General features: G+C 31.5%; 2 protein-coding genes across 3 annotated transcripts in view; one reads left to right on the top strand and one right to left on the bottom strand.

Moving 5' to 3' along the window:
* camta2 (calmodulin binding transcription activator 2) overlaps window positions 1-5,317 on the top strand; it is a 60,291-nt gene extending 54,974 nt beyond the window's left edge. For both annotated transcript variants that reach the window (XM_073823051.1, XM_073823050.1), the window contains one exon: window positions 1,622-5,317. In XM_073823051.1, coding sequence (XP_073679152.1) covers window positions 1,622-1,676 — 55 coding nt within the window. In that variant the 3' untranslated portion in view covers window positions 1,677-5,317. The remainder of the gene's footprint in view (window positions 1-1,621) is intronic.
* A 9,627-nt stretch (window positions 5,318-14,944) lies between these two features.
* LOC141291104 (growth hormone secretagogue receptor type 1) lies at window positions 14,945-23,766 on the bottom strand. The gene is made up of 3 exons (XM_073823275.1): window positions 22,610-23,766; window positions 17,327-17,783; window positions 14,945-15,521 (listed from the first exon to the last, which is right to left on the bottom strand). The coding sequence occupies exons 1-3, from the start codon at window positions 22,898-22,900 to the stop codon at window positions 15,223-15,225; spliced, it is 1,047 nt and encodes a 348-aa protein (XP_073679376.1). The 5' UTR covers window positions 22,901-23,766; the 3' UTR covers window positions 14,945-15,222.
* Window positions 23,767-23,942: the final 176 nt, after the last annotated feature.

The raw sequence follows: 23,942 nt of genomic DNA, 5'->3' as shown, positions 1-23,942 counted from the left end.
GAATGAACTTAAAGAATAATCACATTTCAGCAGTTCACTTACACCAAACTTTACAGTTTTATCCCTATCTATATTCTGAAGGCCTTTATAGAAGTTTGTTCATATATCATTCACTTGATTTTATTGTTGGACTTCTGTTTCGGTCTATAAATTTTAGTTACTCAAAATGTTTCTCATATTGAGTTTTTTCTTCACTTCAACAGCACTTACAAACACCAAAACTTAGAGCTTTATTCCTCTTTATATTCTAAAGGTTTTTACTGGGGGATTTGTTTATATATATAATTTTCCAGGTTTTATACAACATTTTATCTGTAAAAACATGGCATATCTTTAAAGGTTATGAGTTTGTTTCTCCACTTCAGCAGCATTTACAAACACCAAAACTTAGAGGCTTATTCCTCTCTATATTCTAAAGGTTTTTCCTGAGGGATTTGTTTATATAACAACATGATAAAAATGCATAACTTTAAATGCTGTTTTTTTTCTCCAATTCAGCAGCACTTACAAACACCGAAACTTAGTTTCATTTCGATCTATATTCTGAAGGTTTTTTACAGAGTGATTTGTTTATATATAATTTTTCAGATTTTATACAACATTTTATCCGTAAAAACATGGTGAAAACGCACATCTTTAAACGTGAGTTTGTTTCTCCACTTAAGCAGCATTTACATACACCAAAACTTAAACATTTTATTCTTCTCTATATTCTAAAGGTTTTAACTAAGGGATTTGTTTGTATATAATTTTTCCGATATTTCTACAACATTTTATTTGTAAAAACATAGCAAAAACGCATATCTTCAAAGATTGTGAATTTGTTTCTCCACTTCAGCAGCACTTACAAACACCAAAACTTAGAGCTTTATTCCTCTCTATATTCTAAAGGTTTTTATTGAACGATTTATTTATATATAATTTTTCTGATTTTATACAACATTTTATCTGTAAAAACATGGCGAAAATGCATATCTTTAAAGGTTTTGAGTTTGTTTCTCCACTCTAGCATTACTTACATAAACCAAAACGTTTTTTTCCTATCTATATTCTAAAGCTTTTTACTGAGGGATTTGTTTATATATAATTTTTCCATTTTTTTTTTTTTTTTTTACAACATTTTATCTCTAAAAACATGATAAAACTGCAATGAGATTTTTCTCCACTACAGCAGCACTTACAAACACCAAAACTTACGGTTTTATTCCTCTCTATATTCTAAAGGTTTCTACTGAGGGATTTGTTTATATATAATTTTTCCGATTTTATACATAAGAAATATATAACTTTAAAAGTTGGGATTTGGTTTCTCCACTTCAGCAGCACTTACAAACACCAAAACTTAAACATTTTATTATTCTTTATATTCTAAAGGTTTTTGCTAAAATGTTTCATTCAAACTGAATTATACAACACTTTAGTACTAAAAACATTTCTTGATTTATGGAATGCTAAAAAGAGAAATCCAAAATCCCCTCTGGAAAACCCTTTAACGCTAATAGGACAACAAAATCAAAGAGGAATTTTGAACTTGGCTTTATTCAGTCTTCAGATTTATTTGCTGAAAATTTATGCAAATTGGTTCATATAAGTTATATATTACAATTGTGTGTGTTTGCAGGATTAAGGAGCTGAAACAGAGTAAAGAGCTGGAGCACAAAGGATTGACCACCTGACCACACACACACTCGTTCTGCCGTGTTTACAGTCGTCTGCTCATCACTCGCATCACATGCTTGGGATTTCACTGATTTCTCAAACACACATAGAGGTTTCTCTTTGGCTTCTTCTTTCCAGTCGTTGCTGCAACACTACCGTTGACGTTCAGCTTTCCTGAATGTTTGGAATGTTTTCTGTATTAATGGATCTCTATATAAATGTAAACAGCATCTACTCTCATATATACCGTATGATCAGAAACACACAACTAATTGTGTTGAATATGACGTTATTTATTGATCTCTCGGAGATATATTTTATAAACGACAGAATGAACGCCGTGGCCGTATCCAAAGTCTTAAATCGTAGTTGCCATGGCGGAAATGTAACTTTGCCTAGTGACGAGCACACGATCGTGAAATATCCAACGGTTTGTTAAATATTATAACGGTTAATGTTCATTAAATATAATGAATATAATTTTGGTTGAGCATATAAATGAAACGTCGAGCTCTTTCAGCAGCATCTGGCACAGAAAATCGTCTTAATTCGTCCTCAGTTTGTAAAAACAAGTTAAAAATGAAACCAGTGTGATAGAAATCTCTTCCTGAACTTGTGTTTATGTAAATCCGCTCAAATTCTGGACGACTAGTTTATCTGTGTAAATGCTGATGAAGCTGGCTTTCTTGATGGTTTCAGAGAAACAAACGTGTTGTCAAACCCCATTTCATTTCTGAAACTCCAGATTCCATAAGTCCTGAAACACAACCTGAACAAAAATACAAAACATGTCTTACATCCTTCCTGAGATTAAAGACTTAAGATTTTTTCCTAAATACTTTTTCTTTCCTCCCTTTTTCTGTATTACATTTTTTGTCTCCCCTTAAAAACACACCAAATCTTTAAACAAAAAATGTTCAAAACTTTTTTCTCTCCTTAATTTTTTTCTCTCCAAAAAATATTTCTTTTAAAAAAAAAAATGCTTTTGTCTTTCTAAAATGTTTTTCTTTCTCCAAAAATTTTTCTTCCAATTTTTTTTCCAAATTTTTTTTTTCTCTCTTCAAACAATTTTTTCTCTCAAAATATTCTTATTTTTTTTCTCTCCAAAAAAATATTTATCTTCGAAAAATGTTTTTGTCTCTAAAAATGTTTTTCTTCAAACATTTCTCTCCAAAAATTCCTTTTTTTCCCCCCAAATTTTTTTCTCTATCCAGAAACATTTCTTCTCTCAAAACATTCTCTTTCTCTTTTATTTCTCTTCAAAAAATCTTTTTAAAAATGTTTTTCTCTCTCCAAAAAAATCTCTAAATGTTTTTTTCCTCTCTAAAAGAATTCTCTCATTTTTTTTCCAAAGAATGTTTTAAGAGAAAAGTTTTTGGATAGAGACATAAAATTTAGATTTTTTGGAGAGAAACATTTTTAGAGAGAAAAAAAATTTGAGGACAAAAATTGATATTTTGGATAGAGGCATTTTTCTTCATTTTTATCTCTAAAATTGTTTCTCTCTCCAAAAATGTTCTCAAATTTTTTTCTCTCCAAACATTTCTCAATTTTTTTTATTTCCCAAAACTTTTCTCTCTCAACACATTCTCTTTCCTTAATTTGTCTCTCTAAAAGAATTCCCTATTTTTTTTTCCAAAGAATGTTTTGAGAGAAAAGTTTTTGGATAGAGAATTTTTTTTTTTGGAGAGAAACATTTTTAGAGAGAGAAAAAATTTGAGGAGAAAAAATTATATTTTGGATAGAGAAATTTGAATTAAAAAAGAATGTTTTAAAAGAACAGTTTTTGGATAGAGACATTTTTTTGGAAAAAATTTGAGAAAATTCTTTTTGGAGAAAAAAAATTTGGGAGAAGTTTTGGAGAGCATTTTTAGAGGGAGAAAAAAATTGAGGAGAAAATTTTAAATTTTGGATAGAGAAAATTTTCTAAATTTTTATCTCTCAATTTCTCTCACCAATTTTGTTCTTTCCAAAATGTTTTCTCTATACAAAAACTTTTCTTCTCTCAAAAAAATTCTCTTTCCTTAACTTAATTTCTCTTCAGAAAAAAATCTTTCTAAAAATGTTTCTCTCTCCAAAAAAAAAAAAAAAAAAATCTTTCCAAAAAATTTTCTCTCAAAAAATCTCAATTTTTGTCTCCAATTTCTCTTAAAAAAAAAAAATCTCATTTTTTTCTCTCCAAATATTTCTCTCAAATTTATTTTCCAAACATTTTTCTCTATCCAAAAACTTTTGTTTCAGAACATTCTCTCAATTTTTATCCCTCAAATTATTTGTCTCTCTCCGAAAATTTCCTTTCCAAAAATGTTTCTCCATCCGGTAAACTTTGTTTCTCTCAAAACAGTGTCTTTCTTTAATATTTTCTCTCTAAAAATGTTTTTCTCTCTTTAAAAATTCTCTCAATATTTTTTCTTTCAAAAAATTCTTTATCCAAAAACTTTTTTCTCTTAAAACATTCTCGCTCATTTTTTTTTTTTATCTCCAAAAAATTTTCTTAAAATTATTTTTAAATTATTACTCTCCAAAAATGTTTCGCTCTCCAGAAATTTCTCTCCAATTTTTCTCTCCGACAATTTTTTTTCCCTCCAGAAATGATTTTTTTCTCTCCAAAAACATTTTTCTCTCTCTGTTTCTTTCCAAATGTTTCTCTCCAAAAAATGTTATTGCCCCCCCACCCCACAATTTTTTTTCTTCCCAATTATTTTCTCTTCCCTAAAAAACTCTCTCCAAAGCTTTTCTCTCATGAAATTTTTTTTCCTACAATTTTTATCATGAACAAACATTTTTCTCTCTTTTTCACCCGTCTTCAACTTAAATGTTTGCTCTTCAAAAAAATCCTTTCTTCAAAAAAAGAGAAAATATAGAGAGAAAGGGTTTAAAGAGAAAGGAAAGGTTTTTGTGAGGAAAAAAAATGTCAGGCCTTCAGTTCAGAAAAGATGGAAGACTTTTTCATCTTTAGTTTTTTTTTTTTTCATGTTGTGGATCAGGCCTTCTGTTAGGATCTTACAAATTGTAACTTTTTTCTCACAGTTCAGACTTTTTTCTGACAATGGTGATTATATCACAAAAAATATTAAATACAAATAATTCTGAACTGTGGGATAAAAAAAAGAGCATTACTATATTGTTATTCTGTGTTGTAAATGAGTGATCTCGGACCCGCGTGTGAAAAGCGTCACTAGGCATCATCAGACAGGAGGAGGATTTTGACGAGTCTGTTTTCTGGATATTATTGAATGTGCCTTGAGGTGTTTTTAACTAAATGAACTGCAGCAGTCCTGCGTCTCCATTCAGACCTTTATGCATTAGTCTGTAAATACTGTACAATATAAAGAGCTGGTGAAAATATATTTAAGAATGAAGACATTTGCTTCTGCCTGACGAAACGTTTAATTTATTCTCTGTACGGACTGCCTGTATGCACGCTTATATTTACACATGAGATTCTTCAGCATGTTTTTGCTTGCTGGTGTTTATCGTTTGCATGAGTTTGTTTTTGTTCATATTTCCACTCACAGGCCTTTAGTACCGCTGACGCTGACGTGACTTTATTTATGAATATGTTTGAATTGATTTCTACTGTACATTCATTCTGACATTTTGCAGATATTTGTTCAGGCTGTTTTACTGTTTCATAACATTTCATTAAAATTCTTCATATTCAGTGTTTGTGTTTTTTCTCTGCAAGAGAACACACACTTGTTAGTTAGTATTTCATTTCCTAACAGATTACACTGTTCTGAAATCAAATTCACAATTAAAATGAAACATTTATTTCAAAGTACTCCCCAAAAAATGTGATTCCACAGATGCTTCTTTAAACAAAATGTAACAACTTTGCATCTTTTCATTTCGACATGAGGCAGTTTTAGCGTTTGAAAGCGAGTCCTTGAGCTGAAGAGCGTCACACGTTCTCTCTTGAGAAGAAGAGATGAGCACAGACAGACGGATGAAGAGACTCGTGATGCTATTCAACCATTTATCCATTCATTCATTCATTCGACTCTAATCTGGATTTACTCCTGAACAGCACTGTGGGAAACACTCACACAAACTCACACACACACTCAGGCAAAACTACTGCCAGCACTTAAAGTTAAATGAATTTTATTTGCTTGATACAACTCTAGTTTGCACAGTCAAACATATGTTATAGCGCTTAACCAATGTATTGTTTCAAGACAGCTTAACAAAAGAGCACTGCTGCAACAAAACCAGTCTTAAGTAGCACGGGTATATTTGTAGCAGTAGCCAACAATACATTGTATTGGTCAAAATGATCCATTTTTCTTTTATGCCAAAAATCATTAGGAAATTAAGTAAAAAATTTTTGTAAATTTCTTACCATAAATATATCGAAACTTAATTTCTGATTAGTAACATAGAAGCCCATTTCCACCACTTAAGAAAAAAATGCCTCATAATTTCAACTTTATCTTGTAATTATGGCTTAAGCAAGTCATCATTTAGATTTTTTTTAATCTCATAATTATGACTTAAGTGTCTCATAATTTTGACTTAAGTCATAACTATGAGATAAAGTCAAAATTATGAAAAATCATAATTATGATTAAAAAGTCAAAATTATGAAAAATCATAATTATGAGATTATGAGGAAAAACTCAAAATTATGTCTTATAAGGTCGAAATTATGAGAAAAAGTCAAAATTATGACAAACCATAATTATGAGAAAAAGTCAAAATTATGAAAAATCATAATTATGAAATAAAGTCAAAATTATGAAAAATCATAATTATGAAATAAAGTCAAAATTATGTCTAATAAGGTCAAAATTATGAGAAAAAGTCAAAATTATGAAAAACCATAATTATGAGATAGTCAAAATTATGAAAAATCATAATTATGAAATAAAGTCAAAATTATGTCTTATAAGGTCGAAATTATGAGAAAAAGTCAAAAGTATGACAAACCATAATTATGAGATAAAGTCAAAATTATGACAAACCATAATTATGAGAAAAAGTCAAAAGTATGACAAACCATAATTATGAGATAAAGTCAAAATTATGAAAAATCATAATTATGAGATTATGAGAAAAAGTCAAAATTATGACAAGTCATAACTATGAGATAAAGTCAAAATGATGAAAAATTAATTATAAGATAAAAAGTCAAAATTATGAAAAATCATATTTATGAGATAAAAAGTCAAAATGATGTCTTATAAGGTCGAAATTATGAGAAAAAGTCAAAATTATGACAAGACATAACTATGAGATAAAGTCAAGACTTAAGTCATAACTATGAGATAAAAAGTCAAAATTATGAAAAATCATAATTATGAAATAAAGTGAAAATTATGTCTTATAAGGTCGAAATTATGAGAAAAAGTCAAAAGTATGACAAGTCATAATTATGAGAAAAAGTAAAATTTTCTTTTATGCCAAAAATCGTTAGTATATTAATTAAAGATAATGTTCCATTAAGATATTGATTAAATTTCCTACTATTAATATATCAAAACATCATTTTTGATTAGTAATATGGAAGCCCAGTTACGCCACATAAAAAAAAGAACTGCCTTAAAAAGTCAAAAACGTTGACTTTTTTTCTCATAATTTTGACTTTATCTTGTAATTATGGCTTAAGTCATAATTTAGATTTTTTTTTTATCTCGTAATTATGACTTAAACATGTCATAATTTTGACTTTTTATCTCATAATTTCAACCTTATCTTGTAATTATGGCTTAAGCAAGTCATTGTGATTTTTTTATCTTGTAATTATGACTTAAGTATATCATAATTTTGACTTTTTAATCTCGTAATTATGAATTAAGTCATAATTTAAAGTTTATCTCATAATTTTGACTTTATAAACTCAATTTTTATCTTGTAAATATGACTTTTTATCTTGTAATTATAGCTTTAGCAAGTCTATTTTTTTTAAAGTCATAATTTTGACTTTAAGGCATTTTTTCTCTTACGTGGCAGAAATGGGCTTCCATATTAGTAATATGCATTGCTAAGAACTTCATTTGGACAACTTTAAAGGTGATTTTCTAAATATTTAGATTTCTTTGAACCCTCAGATTCCAGATTCTATAAAAAAACTTTTTTTGTCTCAAAACATTTTATCTCCAATTTCTCTTCAAAATTTCTCTCTCTAAAAATGTTTCACTCTCCAAAAAATTCTCTCAATTTTTTTCCTTACAATTTTTTTTCACTCAAAACATTATCTTTCCTTCATTTTTTCTCTTCCAAAAAAAATCTAAAATTTTCTCAGTCTAAAAATGTTTTTCTCTCCCAACATTTTTTCTCCAAATATTTCACATTTTTTTCTCTCCTAAAAAAAATGTAAAAAATAAAAAAATACAACCTAATATGTGACCCTGGAGCACAAAACCAGGATCGAATTGCGATTTTTCTGATAAAAATTGTGATCCAGTAAAAAAGGTCAAGGTTTGCTTTGTTTCTTTGCAATTGTCTGTTTATTAGATAATGTCCCCAAATTGTGCAGTTGCAATAAATGCTATTTAAATGCATGTTATTAAATGCAAAAAAGCTCCAATTTTTACTTGTTTTTTGCACTGGAAAAGGTGTTTGCACTGGAGAACAAAAATGCATCATAATTTAGTAAGATGCACAACTAAACAAACATCTAGGTTGGATTTTGGTTAGATGCCTGAAATAATGGACTGTTTATCATTTTCTTTTTTATTCTACAACATTAAATACATCAGTAAAAGTGAGTTTCAAAGCCTGTACTCATCTTGTCAGGGCATTAAAAAACATATTTCAAACTATTCTAACTCAATTTTCAGGGAAAGTGTTTTGAAATAGAGTTGTCAAACCTACAGCTTTTTACTATAACTGATTGTATTTGGGCCTCAAAGATGTTTGTTGGTCACAGAACTGATTTCATCTAAACAATCCAGGAGGAAATGGAAAGTCCTATTTTTTGTCAAGTAAACCAGAGTAATGTGAACTTTATGCACAAAGTATCTGGTGTTTTGGTGCAGCAGGTGGAACATTGTGTGTGTGTTTGTGGAGTGTTTGTGGAGGCGTGAAGGGCTGGACATGAATTAGAGATCTGATGTATAGAGCATGTTCTCTTTCTGTTTCCCACAATCACATGCAGACCTCCGGCTGTGAGAGTCTGCGTCACAAAACACACCACACTGCACACTTCAGCCTTTGTTTGCAAGGTTGTAACTGAATCTTTTAAGGGGAGGCACTGCAGGCAAAAACACTATTTTTTCATGCACTGGAGTGTTTTTTTCAGACTAGTGGAAAGAAAACATCCAAAAGACACTGTTAAGTCTTTCTTTTATAGCACTTTATCTATTTGTGTCAATAGATTTCAATTACAATACAGATTTCTAAAGGTCAAGAGTTTTTTCTCCTACACTGAGCCATAAATCTCCACTTCAGCAGCACTTACACACACCACACTTTACATTTGTGTTCCTGTCTATATCCTGAAGGGTTTTACAGAGGGGTTTGTTCAGATAGGATTTGCTTGATTTTATTTTATTCCTCCAAAAATTGTACAAAATATATTGTTTTCTGTCTGTTTAAAGTTTTTTTTCTGAATTATGACAAAATGAGATTCCCAAAATCCCTTCTGTAAAAACATTTGGGGATTTGGGGAATAAAAAATAAAAAAAATTAAACAAGAATTTTGAAACTGACTTCATCCAGTGTTTAGATTTTTGTACTAGAAATGTATGCAAATTAGCACATATTTCATAAAAAAAAAAAATATATATATATATATATATATATGCTGAAAGGTTTGGGATCAGTAAGATTTTTAATGCTTTTTAAAGGAGACTTTTTCAGCAAATCAAGGCTGTGTTTGTTTGAATAAAAATACAGAAAAAAACGGTCATATTGTGAAATGTTAATGCCATTTAGAATAGTGGTTTTCTATTTCAATATACTTAAAAATGTAATTTATTCCTGTGATGCAAGCATGAATTTTCAGCATCATTACTCCAGTCTTCAGTGTCACATGATCCTTCAGAAATCATTCTAATATTCTGATTTATTATTAATTTTGGAAACAGTTGTGCTGCTTAATATTTTTTTTTGGAAGCTGTGATACCTTTTTCAGGATTCTTTGATCAATAAAACGTTAAAAAAACAGCATTTATTTAAAATAAAAAACTTTTGTAACAAAAAAAAAACCCTTGTTCAAAGTTTGGGGTCAGTATATTTTTTTCCTCTCTTTGAAAGAAATTAAAAAAAGATTTCTATTTTGAATAAATGCTTTTCTTTTTAACTTCAAAGAATGCTGAAAAAGTATCAAAGGTTCCAAATATATATATATATGTGACCCTGGACCACAAAACCAGTCTTAAGTCGCTGGGGTATATTTGTAGCAATAGCCAAAAATACATTGTATGGGTCAAAATTATTGATTTTTCTTTTATGTCAAAAATCATTAGAAAATTAAGTAAAGATCATGTTACATTAAGATTTTTTGTAAAATTCATACTGTAAACCTATCCAAATGTAATTTTTGATTAGTAATATGCATTGTTAAGAACTAAATTTGGACAACTTTAAAGGTGATTTTCTCAGTATTTTGATTTTTTTGCACCCTCAGATTCCAGATTTTCAAATAGATGTATCTCGGCCAAATATTGTCCTATCATAACAAACCAGACATCAATAGAAAGCTTATTTATTGAGCTTTCATATGATGTATATATCTCAGTTTTGTAAAATTTAACCTTGTGACTGGTTTTGTGGTCCAGGGTCACATATATATATATATTAAGCAGCACAATTGTTTCCAACATTGATCATAAAAGTAATAAAACAGTATATTAGAATGCTTATTTATCTAAAATTATATTTTAAAGTATATTAAAATAAAAAAAAAACATTATTTTGAATTATAATAATATTTAATAATTGTACTTTTTTTTCATTTTTTTTTGATGAGCAGAACTGCATTTAATAATTTTACTTTTTTCTGTATTTTTGACCAAATAAATGGAACTCTGATGAGCGTAAGATACTTTTGTTTTAAAAAAAAAATCTTACTGATCCTAAACTTTTGAGTGACACATATATATAGTTGTTGCATGGTAAAGTTGTAAGTTGTAGTTGTTTAGACAACTTTAAAGACGATTTTCTCAATATTTAGATTTCTTGCACCCTCAGATTCCAGATTTTCAAATAGTTATATTTCGGCCAAATATTGTCCTATCCTAACAAACCAGACATATTTAACTTTCATATAGGTAATGTATAAATCTTAATTTCACAAAATTGACTAGTTTTGTGGTTCATGGTCACATATGTGTGAAATCTAGAGATAATCAGTATTTTTTCCCCAAAACTATCCACTAAACTGAAAAGAATAATCTTTCTGTAATTCAGACACATGAAAGAGTCGGGCTGAAACGGAGCCGCTGCTGGAGGATCGTCCCTCGGCTGTCAATCACAGCTGACTGACAGGATCAGAGCCGCTTTAATCCCCGCTTTAAGAGACCTCAGATTAAACCCTTATGAATAAAACACACACTTTACCACCCACAGACCTGGGCGGAAACCAACACTCGACTTTTGTTCTCCGCGGGTCATATAACGGCACCGGAGACTCGGACAGAGAGAGAGAGAGAGAGAGAGAGAGAAGAGCGGTATCTATAGTTTAAACCACTTGAAAACGAAGCGCTTTATCTGAGGAGATTTTTACGACAGTTAAATCGCATCAAATCGGTGCTAAAATGAGCGGCATTTTACATCGCAGGTCTAAGGTAAATATCATTATTTTTTCGCGTTTTGATATATTACATTTTCGAGTTTAAATTGTGAGTTTTCTTAGATTTCCAAACCGCTGATGGAGCGACGGAGGCGTGCGCGCATTAACGCGTGTATCAGAGAGCTGCGCGCGCTTCTCATTCAAGCCCGCGAAACCACGGTGAGCGCGAGCGTAAAACTCATAAATGTATTTATTTATTTAAAGATCTTATTTTAATTCTTTAAACTGTTTTTTTAGAGCAGTCAATCATCTAAACTAGAAAAAGCTGAAATTCTCGAGTTCACCGTAAGACACCTGCGCAAGCAGCACTGCCCTTCAACAGGTAAACATTTACTTAATTATTATTGACTAAAGGCGAGACACTGCAGGTGAATTGGGTAAAAATAACTAATAGTTATCACATTACTTACCTAGTTGATTACTTTGATAATTGCAAACTTTTTTTGCATTACAAGTTAGGTTTAAATATGCAAATGAGCCATTATTTAATTAAATATGCGCTAATTTGCATACATTTCTAGTTCACAAATCTAAACACTGGATGAAGGCAGTTTCAAAAGTCTTGTTTATTTATTTTTTTTTGACATATTAGAGTCAAGTTTTTACAGAGGGAATTTTGGGTCTCCTTTCCTCATAATTCAGAAAATACTTAAAACAATTTTACTACTTTGGGGGAATAAAATGTTGTATAAAATCAAGCCAATTATAAATGAACAAACCCCTCTGTAAAAACCTTCAGGATATAGACAGGAATTAAAAATGTAAAGTTTGGTGTGCAAGTGCTACTAAAGTGGAGATTTGTGGCTTAGTGTAGGACTTTAAAAATCTGTATTGTAATTGAAATCTATTGACACAAATAGATAAAGTGCTATAAAAGAAACACTTAACAGTGTCTTTTGGGTGTTTTCTTTCCACTAGTGTGAAAAAAACACTTTATGATAAACCAAAAAACTTGATAGGTGCAAGAAAAAACTTTTTTTTGCCTGCAGTGTCTCCCCTTAAATAAATAATTTATTTATAATTAATACATTGATAATAATACAAGCATAACCCTTGTGCAACCTTATATATATTTTTGTCCATTTCAGTTTTGTTTTTTGTTATAAGTGTGCCTGTGTTAATGCCAACTGCATACATTTAGGCTCAGGTGTTTATTTCTATTAAAATTGTAATATTTCACCCTCATTTCCTTCAAAAAAAAAAAAAATCAATTTTACCCTCCGTACAAAAAAATACTCACACTCAGGACCTTAAGGACAAAAATGTCCACATTGAAACCCATTAAAACTGCAATTTCTTAACCCAGGCCTTTGACTATAAAATGATGCAATATTTGCTAATAGGCATTGATTCTATCAGCTTCAAATTTTACATTTCTACCATTTTTTACTAGATCGTGCCATTTTTTTGTTTCAAATTTGGCATATACATTTTTTAAAAATCTATACATAAAAATATAATTGACTCAAAATGAATGTTGTTGTTCTTCACTGACACACCCAAGAATCTAATAAGCAAAGAAATTCTGCTTAGCATTTAGTACATGGAAATTAACTACTATTTTTCATTTTTTCATTAAAAAAAAAAAAAAAACACCTGTGCCATTATGTAAACAAACCAGCATTTAAAGGGTTACAATTCTGAAAATTAATAAATGTTTGGTATTTATGGATAGAACAGATGCTGGTTAAAAAAATTGACATCAGTGAAAGTGGAAAACAATATTAATAAATCATTTTTAATGACGGTTTTTGAACATGGACATTTTTGTCCATTTTGCACCCATGTGTAACTTTTTTTTGAACGCACAAGGGTTAATGTAGCCTACAGGAAAAACGTATAAATATATAAAATAGTACAAATCTTTTGAAAACTGTTTTGCTGTGTCAGATGATTGGAGTCGGTTCTGTGCGGGATACGCGGCTTGTGTTCGGGAAATCAGGCGCTTCTTCAGCACCACAGACGCGGTACAGCACCGACGGCCGAGAACCGAACACCGGAACCGACTCGACACTTCACCGAACCCGGATCTACTCACACACGCTACACAAGTCTGGAGACCCTGGAGCTGAAACCGGACCAATTCTCTGAATTTAGTCCTATCTGTTAATCTATTTGAGCACTTCAATAATTCCTGTAAATAAAATGATTTCAATTACGTTGTGTGAAATATGAAGAAGTGGGAGTAAATTACCTCAGGAGGAATGTTCGACAAAAATTAAACGTTGAGGTACGTAAGTGATTTTTGAATTGATGTTATTTTTATTTAAAACTATGTTTCTACTTAAAAACTATTCAGGTTGTTTAAGGGGAGACACTGCAGGCAAAACACTTTTTTTCATGCACCTGTCCACTTTGAGATTTTGGGCTTTTTGGTGTTTCATAAAGTGTTTTTTCAGACTAGTGGAAAGAAAACACCCAAAAGACACTGTTAAGTCTTTCTTTTATAGCACTTTATCTATTTCTGTCAATAGATTTCAATTACAAAAATAAAAAATTATCGATTTTTCTTTTATGACAAACATCATTAGGATATTAAGATCATGTTCCATGAAGATATTTTGTAAATTTCCTACTGTAAATAACGTTATATCAAAACTTAATTTTTGATTAGTAGGCCTAATATGCATTGCTAAGAACAAACCATACATTAATGCAAAGTTGATTTATGAAAAAAAAATGAACCCTTATGACTAGTTTTGTGGTCCAGGGTCACATTTTCTTACTGTCAATATTAAATAAATAAATAAATAAAATAATTAACCACACAAGTGTCACATTAAAGGTCATTGGACACTGAATCTGAAACGAGTTTTGTTTTTCATCCGTTCCTATCAAAATGTTTGCTACGGATACCAAAATGCAGAAAATCTAACTTGATCCAAACTTTTTATGATGGACGAAAGTTTCGGAGGCAGTGTGTAAACAATGATTGACACAACGTAAGGGTTGCATTTATTTTTTAACGTGCAGAAATTTCGGACGAGATTTTCGGACTTAAAGGGACAGTTCACCCAAAAATGAACATTTTATGTTTATAAACATCACATTTTCATTTTTGGGTGAACTATCCCTTTAACTATGGGCTTGGGAATGGGTCAAACAAAAATGCGCGCTGCCTTAGTCGTGCACGTTAATAAAATTAATTTGCGTTATTAACGCAATAATAACCCGTTATTAACGCGTTCATTTGACAGCGCTAATTTTGTCATTTTTAGGTGCATTTGTATATTCTTCACTGTGAACGAACTTTCTGGCATGGTTAGAGAAATTTCACCTTGCACGAAAGTGCTTCTGCGAGCGAGCCATCATTATTTACATTTACAGCTCGTCTTCATCACATACCTTATTAAAAGTATACACAGAGAACATAAACCACAGAAACAAATTAAAATTAGAAATCTTAAAATATTAATAATTTACCTGACGTTCACATGTGTGGATCCATAAGAGCAGCAGCTGTAAATGATCAATCATCTCATCATAAAGCAGCAGCATCTTCATCCCTCAAAGCACTATTGCTTTCGTAAAACATCATCAACAGTGTCACAAAGAACAGCCATTTATTCAATATCCACGCAATAAGCCCCATCCAGCACAATAAATACAATTCAAAAGATTAAATACAATTAAATACATATAGTGCTGCTAAAAGGCTCAGTGATCTGTCAATTTGTAGATATTTCATTGTTCAATCTGCAGGACACAAAAGGGACAGTGCTGACCCTAAATACACAAATGCAACAAGTAAACATAAACAGGCTTGGCTGCATTCATGTGGCCGTAACAAACCTCTAGAGTCTTGTCGTTTGAAGAGGCGGTGGTTAGAAGTGAGTGCTGGAGTGAGAGGCGGTCAGCGGGGAGGTGCGGGCCCTGTGGCGCAGCTCGTCCGTGGAGCCCACGGTTAGCCGCAGCATGGCGAGGACGTTGGCGCGGTAGCGAGCGGACATGATGTTATACAGCAGAGGATTGACGGCGGCGCTGACGTAAAACAGCACTAAAGACACCAGATTAAAGTACTGACTGATGTAATACAGCTGACCGCTGGCGTCCGACACCGAAAACAGCGTCCGGCTCACGTGGAACGGCAGCCAGCACAAGATGAACACCAGCACGATCACCACTGAGCAGAAAAACAACAACACCACGTTCAGATGCACTTCAGAGGAAGAGTTTGGCTACAAAATGTAATTTACACAACATACTGGTTTGATGCAGGGTCGTTATAGTCAACTAAAACTAAAATAAATTATTTAAAAATTTTTTTTTACTTGAAATAATTAACTCCAAGGAGATTTTTACTTAGTTCAACTAAAATTTAAAAAATTAAAATAAAAAAATAAAAACATTTGTGTTACTTGAAATCTTCACAAAAAAAAAAAAAAAAAAAAATAGCAACGCAACTAATTTGAAGTAATTTAAAAAATGTAACTTAAATGTAAACAATAAAAAACAAAATCATTTGTTACAAATCAAATAAATGTTAACTTAAAAAAAAAATATTTCAGCTAGTTGCCAAAGCAACTAATTTCAGTTAGTTCAACTAAAATAACTACATAAAACAAAAAACTAAATAAAACAAAAATGAGGAAAATAAAAACTACAGACATAACTACTAAAGTTGAATATAAAAAAAATACTGTATCTAATAAAAATGACAAAAAATTGTTACTTGAAATCTTAAACTGAAATAAAATAAAAATAGCAACACAACTAATTTTAATTTAGCGTAACAAAAATAACTCTAAAAATAAAAAGTAATTTAATAAAAACAGTTGTCACTCAAAATAAAATGCTAACTAAAATAAAAAAAAGTACAAAATATTTCAGCTAGTTGTCAAAGCAACTAATTGTCACTTAGTTCAACTAAAATAACTAAAACCAAAATCAGCTAAATAAAAACTACAGACATAAATAATACAATAATACTGCAGCTAATAAAAATTACAAAAACTGTTACTTGAAATCTTAAAAAAAAAATATATATATATATAGCAACACAACTTTTTGATTTTAATTTAGCCTAACTTGATGTACCAAAATAACTTTAAAAATTACTAAAAAAGTAAAAAGTATTTTACCTAAAAGTTGTCACTCAAAATAATGGTAATGAAATAATAACTGAAATAAAAAAAGTATAAAAGTATATGAAAATCAAAACAACTCATTTTTATTCAGTTTAACTTGTACTGAAATAACTAAAACTAAAAAAGTAAACAATAACAAAAACATTTGTTAAAAATCAAATAAACATTAACTAAAATAACTAAAACAAAAATGAGGAAAATAAAAACAATTTCAGCTAGTTGCCAAAACAACTCATTTTTATTTAGTTTGACTTGCACTAAAATAATTAAAACTAAAATAAAAATACCTATACAGATATTTCACCAAACAAACCAACCAAAAATGTAAATAAACAACAAAAATAATAATAAAAACTACATAAACATATTTAACAAAAACAGTTTGTTACTTGAAAGAAGTAATTTAATTCAACTTGCACTAAAATAACAAAAATAAAAAATACATATAACAAAAATAACTAAAAATATATATTTTTTTGTCAAATTAAAATCAAATTTGAATTTAAATTTGAAATCAAATTTGAATTTAAATTTGAAATCATATTTGAATTTAAATTTGAAATCAAATTTGAATTTAAATTTGAAATCAAATTAACGTTTACCTGAAATAAAATAAAAAATAAAAATATATATTTTTATTTAGTGCAAGTAGATGTACTAAACTAACTAAAACAATATATACAAAAAATAATACAAACATATAGATATATTTAACAAAAAAAAAAATAAAGATGACAAAAACATACAACAGTTTGAAAAAACATAATAAATCTAAAATAACAGTAAGTATGTAATGGTGAAGGATCCAACATCAAATGGCATTATTAGCCGTAATCCTCACCCATCATGCGGAGGGTCTGTCGGTGTGTTTTGTCGCGGTGCGTGTGCGCGCGCAGGTGCAGTCGGCGGGCGATGAGGCCGTAGAGGAGGGAGAGGATGGTGAGCGGACAGATGAAGTAGAGGTTGGAGAGCCACAGCATGGCTTTGAGGAGACCGGAGGTCAGTGCGTACTGCGTACAGCGGCACTCGCTGGCTCCGCCCTCAAACTGCTCCACGCCCACCAAAGCGAACACCGGCCCCGCGCTGAGCATAGCCACGCCCCACAGCCCCGCGATCAGCACGCGGACACGCCCCCTGGTGACCAGCAGACGCGCGCGGAGGGGGAAGCAGACGGCCAGGTATCGCTCCGCCCCCAGAGCCGTCATGTGGAGGATGGACGAGAACGTGCAGCATTCTCCCACAAACATCGACAGCTTGCACACCGCCTCACCCAGCAGCCACGGACGAAACCGCCACAGCTGCAAGACAAAACCACAACAGACGGTATCACATGTTAAAAAAAATAAAGGAAAACTACAAAAACCTGGGCCCATATTCATAAAAAAATCTTAGTGCAAAGAGTTGCTACTAGTGACAAAATTCTAAGAAAATTAAAGAAAAGATCCTAGTAACCCTTAAAAGAGGCCTCAAGGTACAAAATTGTTAGGAGTACGGACGAGCGATTTTAAAGGGGTCATCGGATGCAAATCTAACTTTTCCAAGTTGTTTGAACATTAATGTGTGTTGTCAGTTTGTGAACACAACCACCCTACAGTGAGAAAAATCCACCCAGTGGCATTTTTTTAATCTTTAAAAGTAATATCACCTTTTTAAAATCAGCTCATTCTCAGCTTCTTGTGGGTGTGACGACACACAGTTGATTGACATGAGCGTCTTACCTTAGCCCCGCCCTCATCGAGCTCAAACAGTCCGACTCTGATCTCCATTGTGTGACTCAGGTGCAGAGGAAGACTCTAATTGAGCGATTGAGGTGTTCTGTTGTTGGATGTAATAATGAACAGAGCAGTCGTCATTTACTGAAGATGCAGAGGAAAACGTTACTTTCACTTTTAAAAGGAAAGCACAATCCGCTCTGAATATGCCTCTGTGTTCGTGTGAATCGTTCATGATGCAGCTTCACCCACAGCAGAAGTGAGTATAAAGATTTTTTATGCATCTTTGTGAATGGCCTTTCTTAATAATGTGCTTGTTGGCAAGTTTTGCCACTAAACGCGGCTAAAATAAACATTACGGCTCATAATCCTACATCAGAGAGGGGCGGGGCAAGCAGAGCTCATTTGCATTTAAAGGGGCCTTGCAGTAAAATGAGTTGATTTTTTGCAGAGCTGATTTTGACAAGGTAAAAGAGTGTTTTTTTTGCACTACTATTGAGAATTTGTAACCAAAGTATATTATAGACTTTTCATTAAGACCGTAAAGAGTCATATCAACTTGTGGAAAATGGCCATCCGATGACCCCTTTAAGAGGCTTAAGAGTTTCGTTAGCAGTGGAGAAAATTGACAAAACATGAAGAGGGCAAAGAAATATTTTGCACACAATGCATGACAGTGAGTTAAGATGCCACACATGAGATTGCGCAGGGATAATGTTTGTGGCCGATTTTATGACATAATTTATGACTTTCGAGGTGAAATGCGTGATACAAACTCATAATTCTGACAATTGCGAGTTATAAAGTCAGAACGGCAAGATATAAACTCGTAATTCTGAGAAATTAAGTCAATTAATTTTATTTTTTTTAACATATCAATCTTTTCCTCCTCAAAAATTTGACTTTATATTTTGCAATTGTGCGTTTATATCTCGCAGTTCCGAGAAAAATAGTCAGAATTGTGAGATGTAAACTTGCAATTGCGAGAAAAAAATAGTGTGAGATAAAAGTCGCAATTACCTTCCATTAAAAGATCAATAAAAATGATTGTCAGTTTGGAAAAACTTAACTGGTCTGCAGAAAGCAAAGTCCTAATCCCAGTTGAACATCTCTAGAGTGACTTTAAATGCAGACCTTTTTTTTTTATTCCACGAAGGAAACAAAAAAACTGAATTGTGATATAATCTCTGAATTTTGATCAAAAACGTCAGAATTGCGAGAAATTACATCTTGCAATTCTGACTTTTTTTTAAAAGATTTGCGAATTTGCCTTTACTGTTTTTATAATCTGAAAAGCAAGATATGAAGTCTGAGAAATAATACTGAAAAAGTTTTTTCTCGCAAATGTGAATCAATATTGCAATTCTGACTTCTGAAGTTCAATTTGTGAGATATAAACCTAGTGAAAAGCAAGATATAAAGTCAGAAGTGTGAGATATAATATTATATATTAAGTCACGATTGTGTGATACACATTTTTTTCTTATGAATGCATGCAATTTCTTTGGAATTGCAAGAAAAAAGTTTTGAATTGTTAGATATAAAATCAGAATTTTGCTCTTGCAATTTTGAGTTTATAAAAGTCAGCATTGTTAGAAAAAAATGTGCAAGCACCTTTTTTTTTTATTACAAAAGAGAGAACTATGAGACCTAAACATCTTTTTAGGGAAAAAAAAGTAATAATACAGATACTTTAAGTCAAATTTCTAAGATATAAACTCAGAATTCAGAATTTTGTTCTCACAATTACGAGTTTATATCTCACAATTCTATTGTCTTTTTGCCTTTGCCACAGAATTAATACAATTAATCTCAGTTCTGACTTCTGGAGAGCAAGATATGAAGTCAGAACTGTGAGATATAAACTCCAATTCTGAGAAAGTTTCTCACAAATGCAATGTCGCAATTCTGACTTCTGAATCAAAATTGTGAGATATAAACTCAGAATTCTACATTTTGTTCTCACAATTATGAGTTTCTTTTAGTATTTTGCATTGGTTGTTTTTTTTTACCACATAATAAAAAAAGTGCTTGCATTTTTTGCTTGCAATTCAGTTTTTTGTTTTTTTTTACAATTGGAAATCTGAGTTGCAAAAACAACAACAAACAACTAAATTGTGAGATAGAAATTCAAAATTGTGAGAAAATATTATTAATACTAATAATACATGCCTAGACACATGTACAGAAACCTGACAACAATTATCAGCAATTCGCCCACTGGAAATGCCAGAGTTAAGCGGAATAAGGTGCCATTTTTTTTTTACAATTCTGGCTTTTGACATAAAGAGAGAATCGTGAGATATAAACACAATTTTAGGGAAAAAAAGTCATAATTATGAGACACATGAAATTCTGAGATATAAACTCACAATTCCAAATTTTGTTCTCATAATTATGAGTTCATATCTCGCAATTCTGCTGTCTTTTTACTTCTACCACAGAATAAATATATTTTTTTTTAAATCTCACAAATGATGCTTTTTTTTTCTCACAATTTTGACTTTTTCTGAAAAGCAAGATATAAAGTCTGAGAAAAAATTGAGAATTTTTTTTTTCCACAAATGCTTAAGTTTTATATCTTGCATTGGTTGTTTTTCTGCCACAGAATAAAAAAAAAAATTGGAATTGTGCTTTTCACAATTTATTGACTTTTAAATATAATTTTTGTAAATCTCACAAATGAGGCTTTTTTGCCTCACAATTTTGACTTTATCTGAAAAGCAAGATATAAAGTGTGAGAAAAAGCATTTAACACAAATGCTGAAGTTTGAATTGTGAGATATAAACAGAATTTGTTCCTGCAACTTTGAGTTTATATCTTGCATTGGTTCTTTTTCTGCCACAGAATAAAAAAAGGTGCTTGCAAACTTTTTTTCTCACAATTCTGACTTTTGACAGAATTGCAAAATATAAAGAGAGAACTGGGAGATATAAACATAAAATTGAGGGAAAAAAAATAATTACGAGATACATTAAATACAATTCTGAGATATAAGAAGAGACAATTTCGCAAATCTAACTAAGTTTGAAGTTTATATCTTGCAGTGGTTGTTTTTATCATCACATAATAAATAAGGCACTTGCATTTTTTGCTTGCAATTCAGATTTTTTTTACAATTGCGAGTCTGATTTTTTTCTTCAGAGAGTTGCAAAAAAAAAACAAAAAAAAAAAAAACTAAATTTTGAGATAGAACCTCAAAGCTGCAAGAAAATATTATTAATACTAATAATACATGCCTAGACACATGTACAGAAACCTGACAACAATTATCAGCAATTCGCCCACTGGAAATGCCAGAGTTAAGCGGAATAAGGTGCTTGCCATTTTTTTTTCTCACAATTCTGGCTTTTGACATAAAGAGAGAATTGTGAGATATAAACACAATTTTAGGGAAAAAAAGTCATAATTATGAGATGCATGAAATTCTGAGATATAAACTCACAATTCCAAATTTTGTTCTCATAATTATGAGTTCATATCTCGCAATTCTGCTGTCTTTTGCTTCTACCACAGAATAAATATAATTTTTTAAATCTCACAAATGATGCTTTTTTTTCTCTCACAATTTTGACTTTTTCTGAAAAGCAAGATATAAAGTCTGAGAAAAAAATTGAGAATTTTTTTTTTTCACAAATGCTTAAGTTTTATATCTTGCATTGGTTGTTTTTCTGCCACAGAATAAAAAAAAAATGGAAATTGTGCTTTTCACAATTTATTGACTTTTAAATATAATTTTTGTAAATCTCACAAATGAGGCTTTTTTGCCTCACAATTTTGACTTTATCTGAAAAGCAAGATATAAAGTGTGAGAAAAGCATTTCTCACAAACGCTGAAGTTTAAATTGTGAGATATAAACAGAATTTTGTTCCTGCAACTTTGAGTTTATATCTTGCATTGGTTCTTTTTCTGCCACAGAATAAAAAAAGGTGCTTGCAAACTTTTTTTCTCACAATTCTTTTGACAGAATTGCAAAATATAAAGAGTGAACTGCGAGATATAAACACCAAATTGAGGAAAAAAAAAAATCATAATGACGAGATACATTAAATACAATTCTGAGATATAAGAAGAGTCAATTTCGCAAATCTGACTTAGTTTGAAGTTTATATCTTGCAGTGGTTGTTTATCATCACATAATAAAAAAGGCGCTTGTATTTTTTGCTTGCAATTCAGATTTTTTTTACAATTGCGAGTCTGATTTTTTTCTTCAGAGAGTTGCAAAAAAAAAAAAAAAAAAAAAACTAAATTGTGAGATAGAACCTCAAAGCTGCAAGAAAATAGAATGAATACTAATAATACATGCCTAGACACATGTACAGCAACCTCACAGTTAAGCAGAAGTTTATGATATGCAATTCTTATGGCAACCAACAGGAATGCAGGTGAAGACTGTGATAGTGAATATACCTTATAGAGATCCAGAGGCATGAGCAGCAGGATGAGGATGTCTGATACGGCCATGCTGCTCAGGTACAGGTAGGTGGTGCTTCTCATTTGTGGGCGTCGCCACACCACCAGAATGGTCAGGGCGTTTCCCAGCAGGCCGAGCAGCAGCAGCGGCACACACAGCGTCGTCAACACCACCAGCTCCGTGTCGCTGAAGAGAGACTGGTCTTCCCAATCCGACCCGTTCCCACAGCTCCAGCACCAACCCGATCCAGATTCAGATTCGTACCCGGATCCTTCCAGCACGTCCATGTCTCCGTCAGAGCTCAGAGCCGCTCAGGGCTTCATCCTGATGATGGTCCACTACTGAATGTGCGTTGAGGACAGCCGAGTCTCGCTCTGTGCCTCCCACCGCTGGACATCAGTGCCACCTCCGACAGAACAGGAACAGATCGAATCCACTCGATCACACTCACTTACAGCTGCTTGAACATTCAGAGGAACACAGGAGGAACACGCCATCCACTCCTGCTCACAGCTCACACCAAATCAGACGCTTACCAAATCAAAAACACATTACAGTAAGCTTTCTCTTGTTAAGATGTGAGCTACCTACATTAGACTATATGAATGGCGAACCTTGTCCACAAAACCAGTCATAAGGGTCATTTTTTGAAAATTGAGATTAATACATCAATTGAAACCTGAATAAATAAGCTTTCTTTTGATGTCTGGTTTGTTAGGATAGGACAATATTTGGCTGAGATGCACCTGTTCTCAAATCTGCAATCTGAGGGTGCAAAAAAAAATAAAAAAAATAAATTAAGGAAATCGCCTTTGAAGTTGTCCAAATGAAGTTCTTAACAATGCATTTTACTAATCAAATATTAAATATTGATATTGAAATTTACTACATATTTTCATGGAACATGATCTTAATATCCTAATGATTTTTGGTATGAAATCAATAATTTTGTACAAATATACCTTGTGCTACTTACGACTGGTTTTGTGCTCCAGGGTCACAATTAATAACAAAAAGTACTTAAATCACGTATAATTCTAAGTGAATGTTGATTTCAACAACAAAAGCTGTTTGTGATAAACTTTGCTTCATCTTGTGAATTTCTTATCACCACATGTTTTTGGTGGTTATCAGTGAATTACAAAAGGTACAAAAAAGATTTCAGTACTTCAAAAGGTTGGTACATTGACATTATATCAGTTCATGAAATTACGGTATTTACCTGTAAATCAAAGTGAAAACTGTAAAAAAAAAAAAATAAATACTGTAAAATGTAATTTTTTTTTACAGTGTAGTATTTAATGGATCTAAGCTAGCATTAGTAAACTA

The sequence above is a fragment of the Garra rufa genome, chromosome 18 (assembly GCF_049309525.1).
Source record: "Garra rufa chromosome 18, GarRuf1.0, whole genome shotgun sequence".
NCBI lineage: Eukaryota > Metazoa > Chordata > Actinopteri > Cypriniformes > Cyprinidae > Garra > Garra rufa.
Note: the sequence above shows the minus strand (reverse complement) of the source record. Positions and strands in the feature narration are given on the sequence as shown.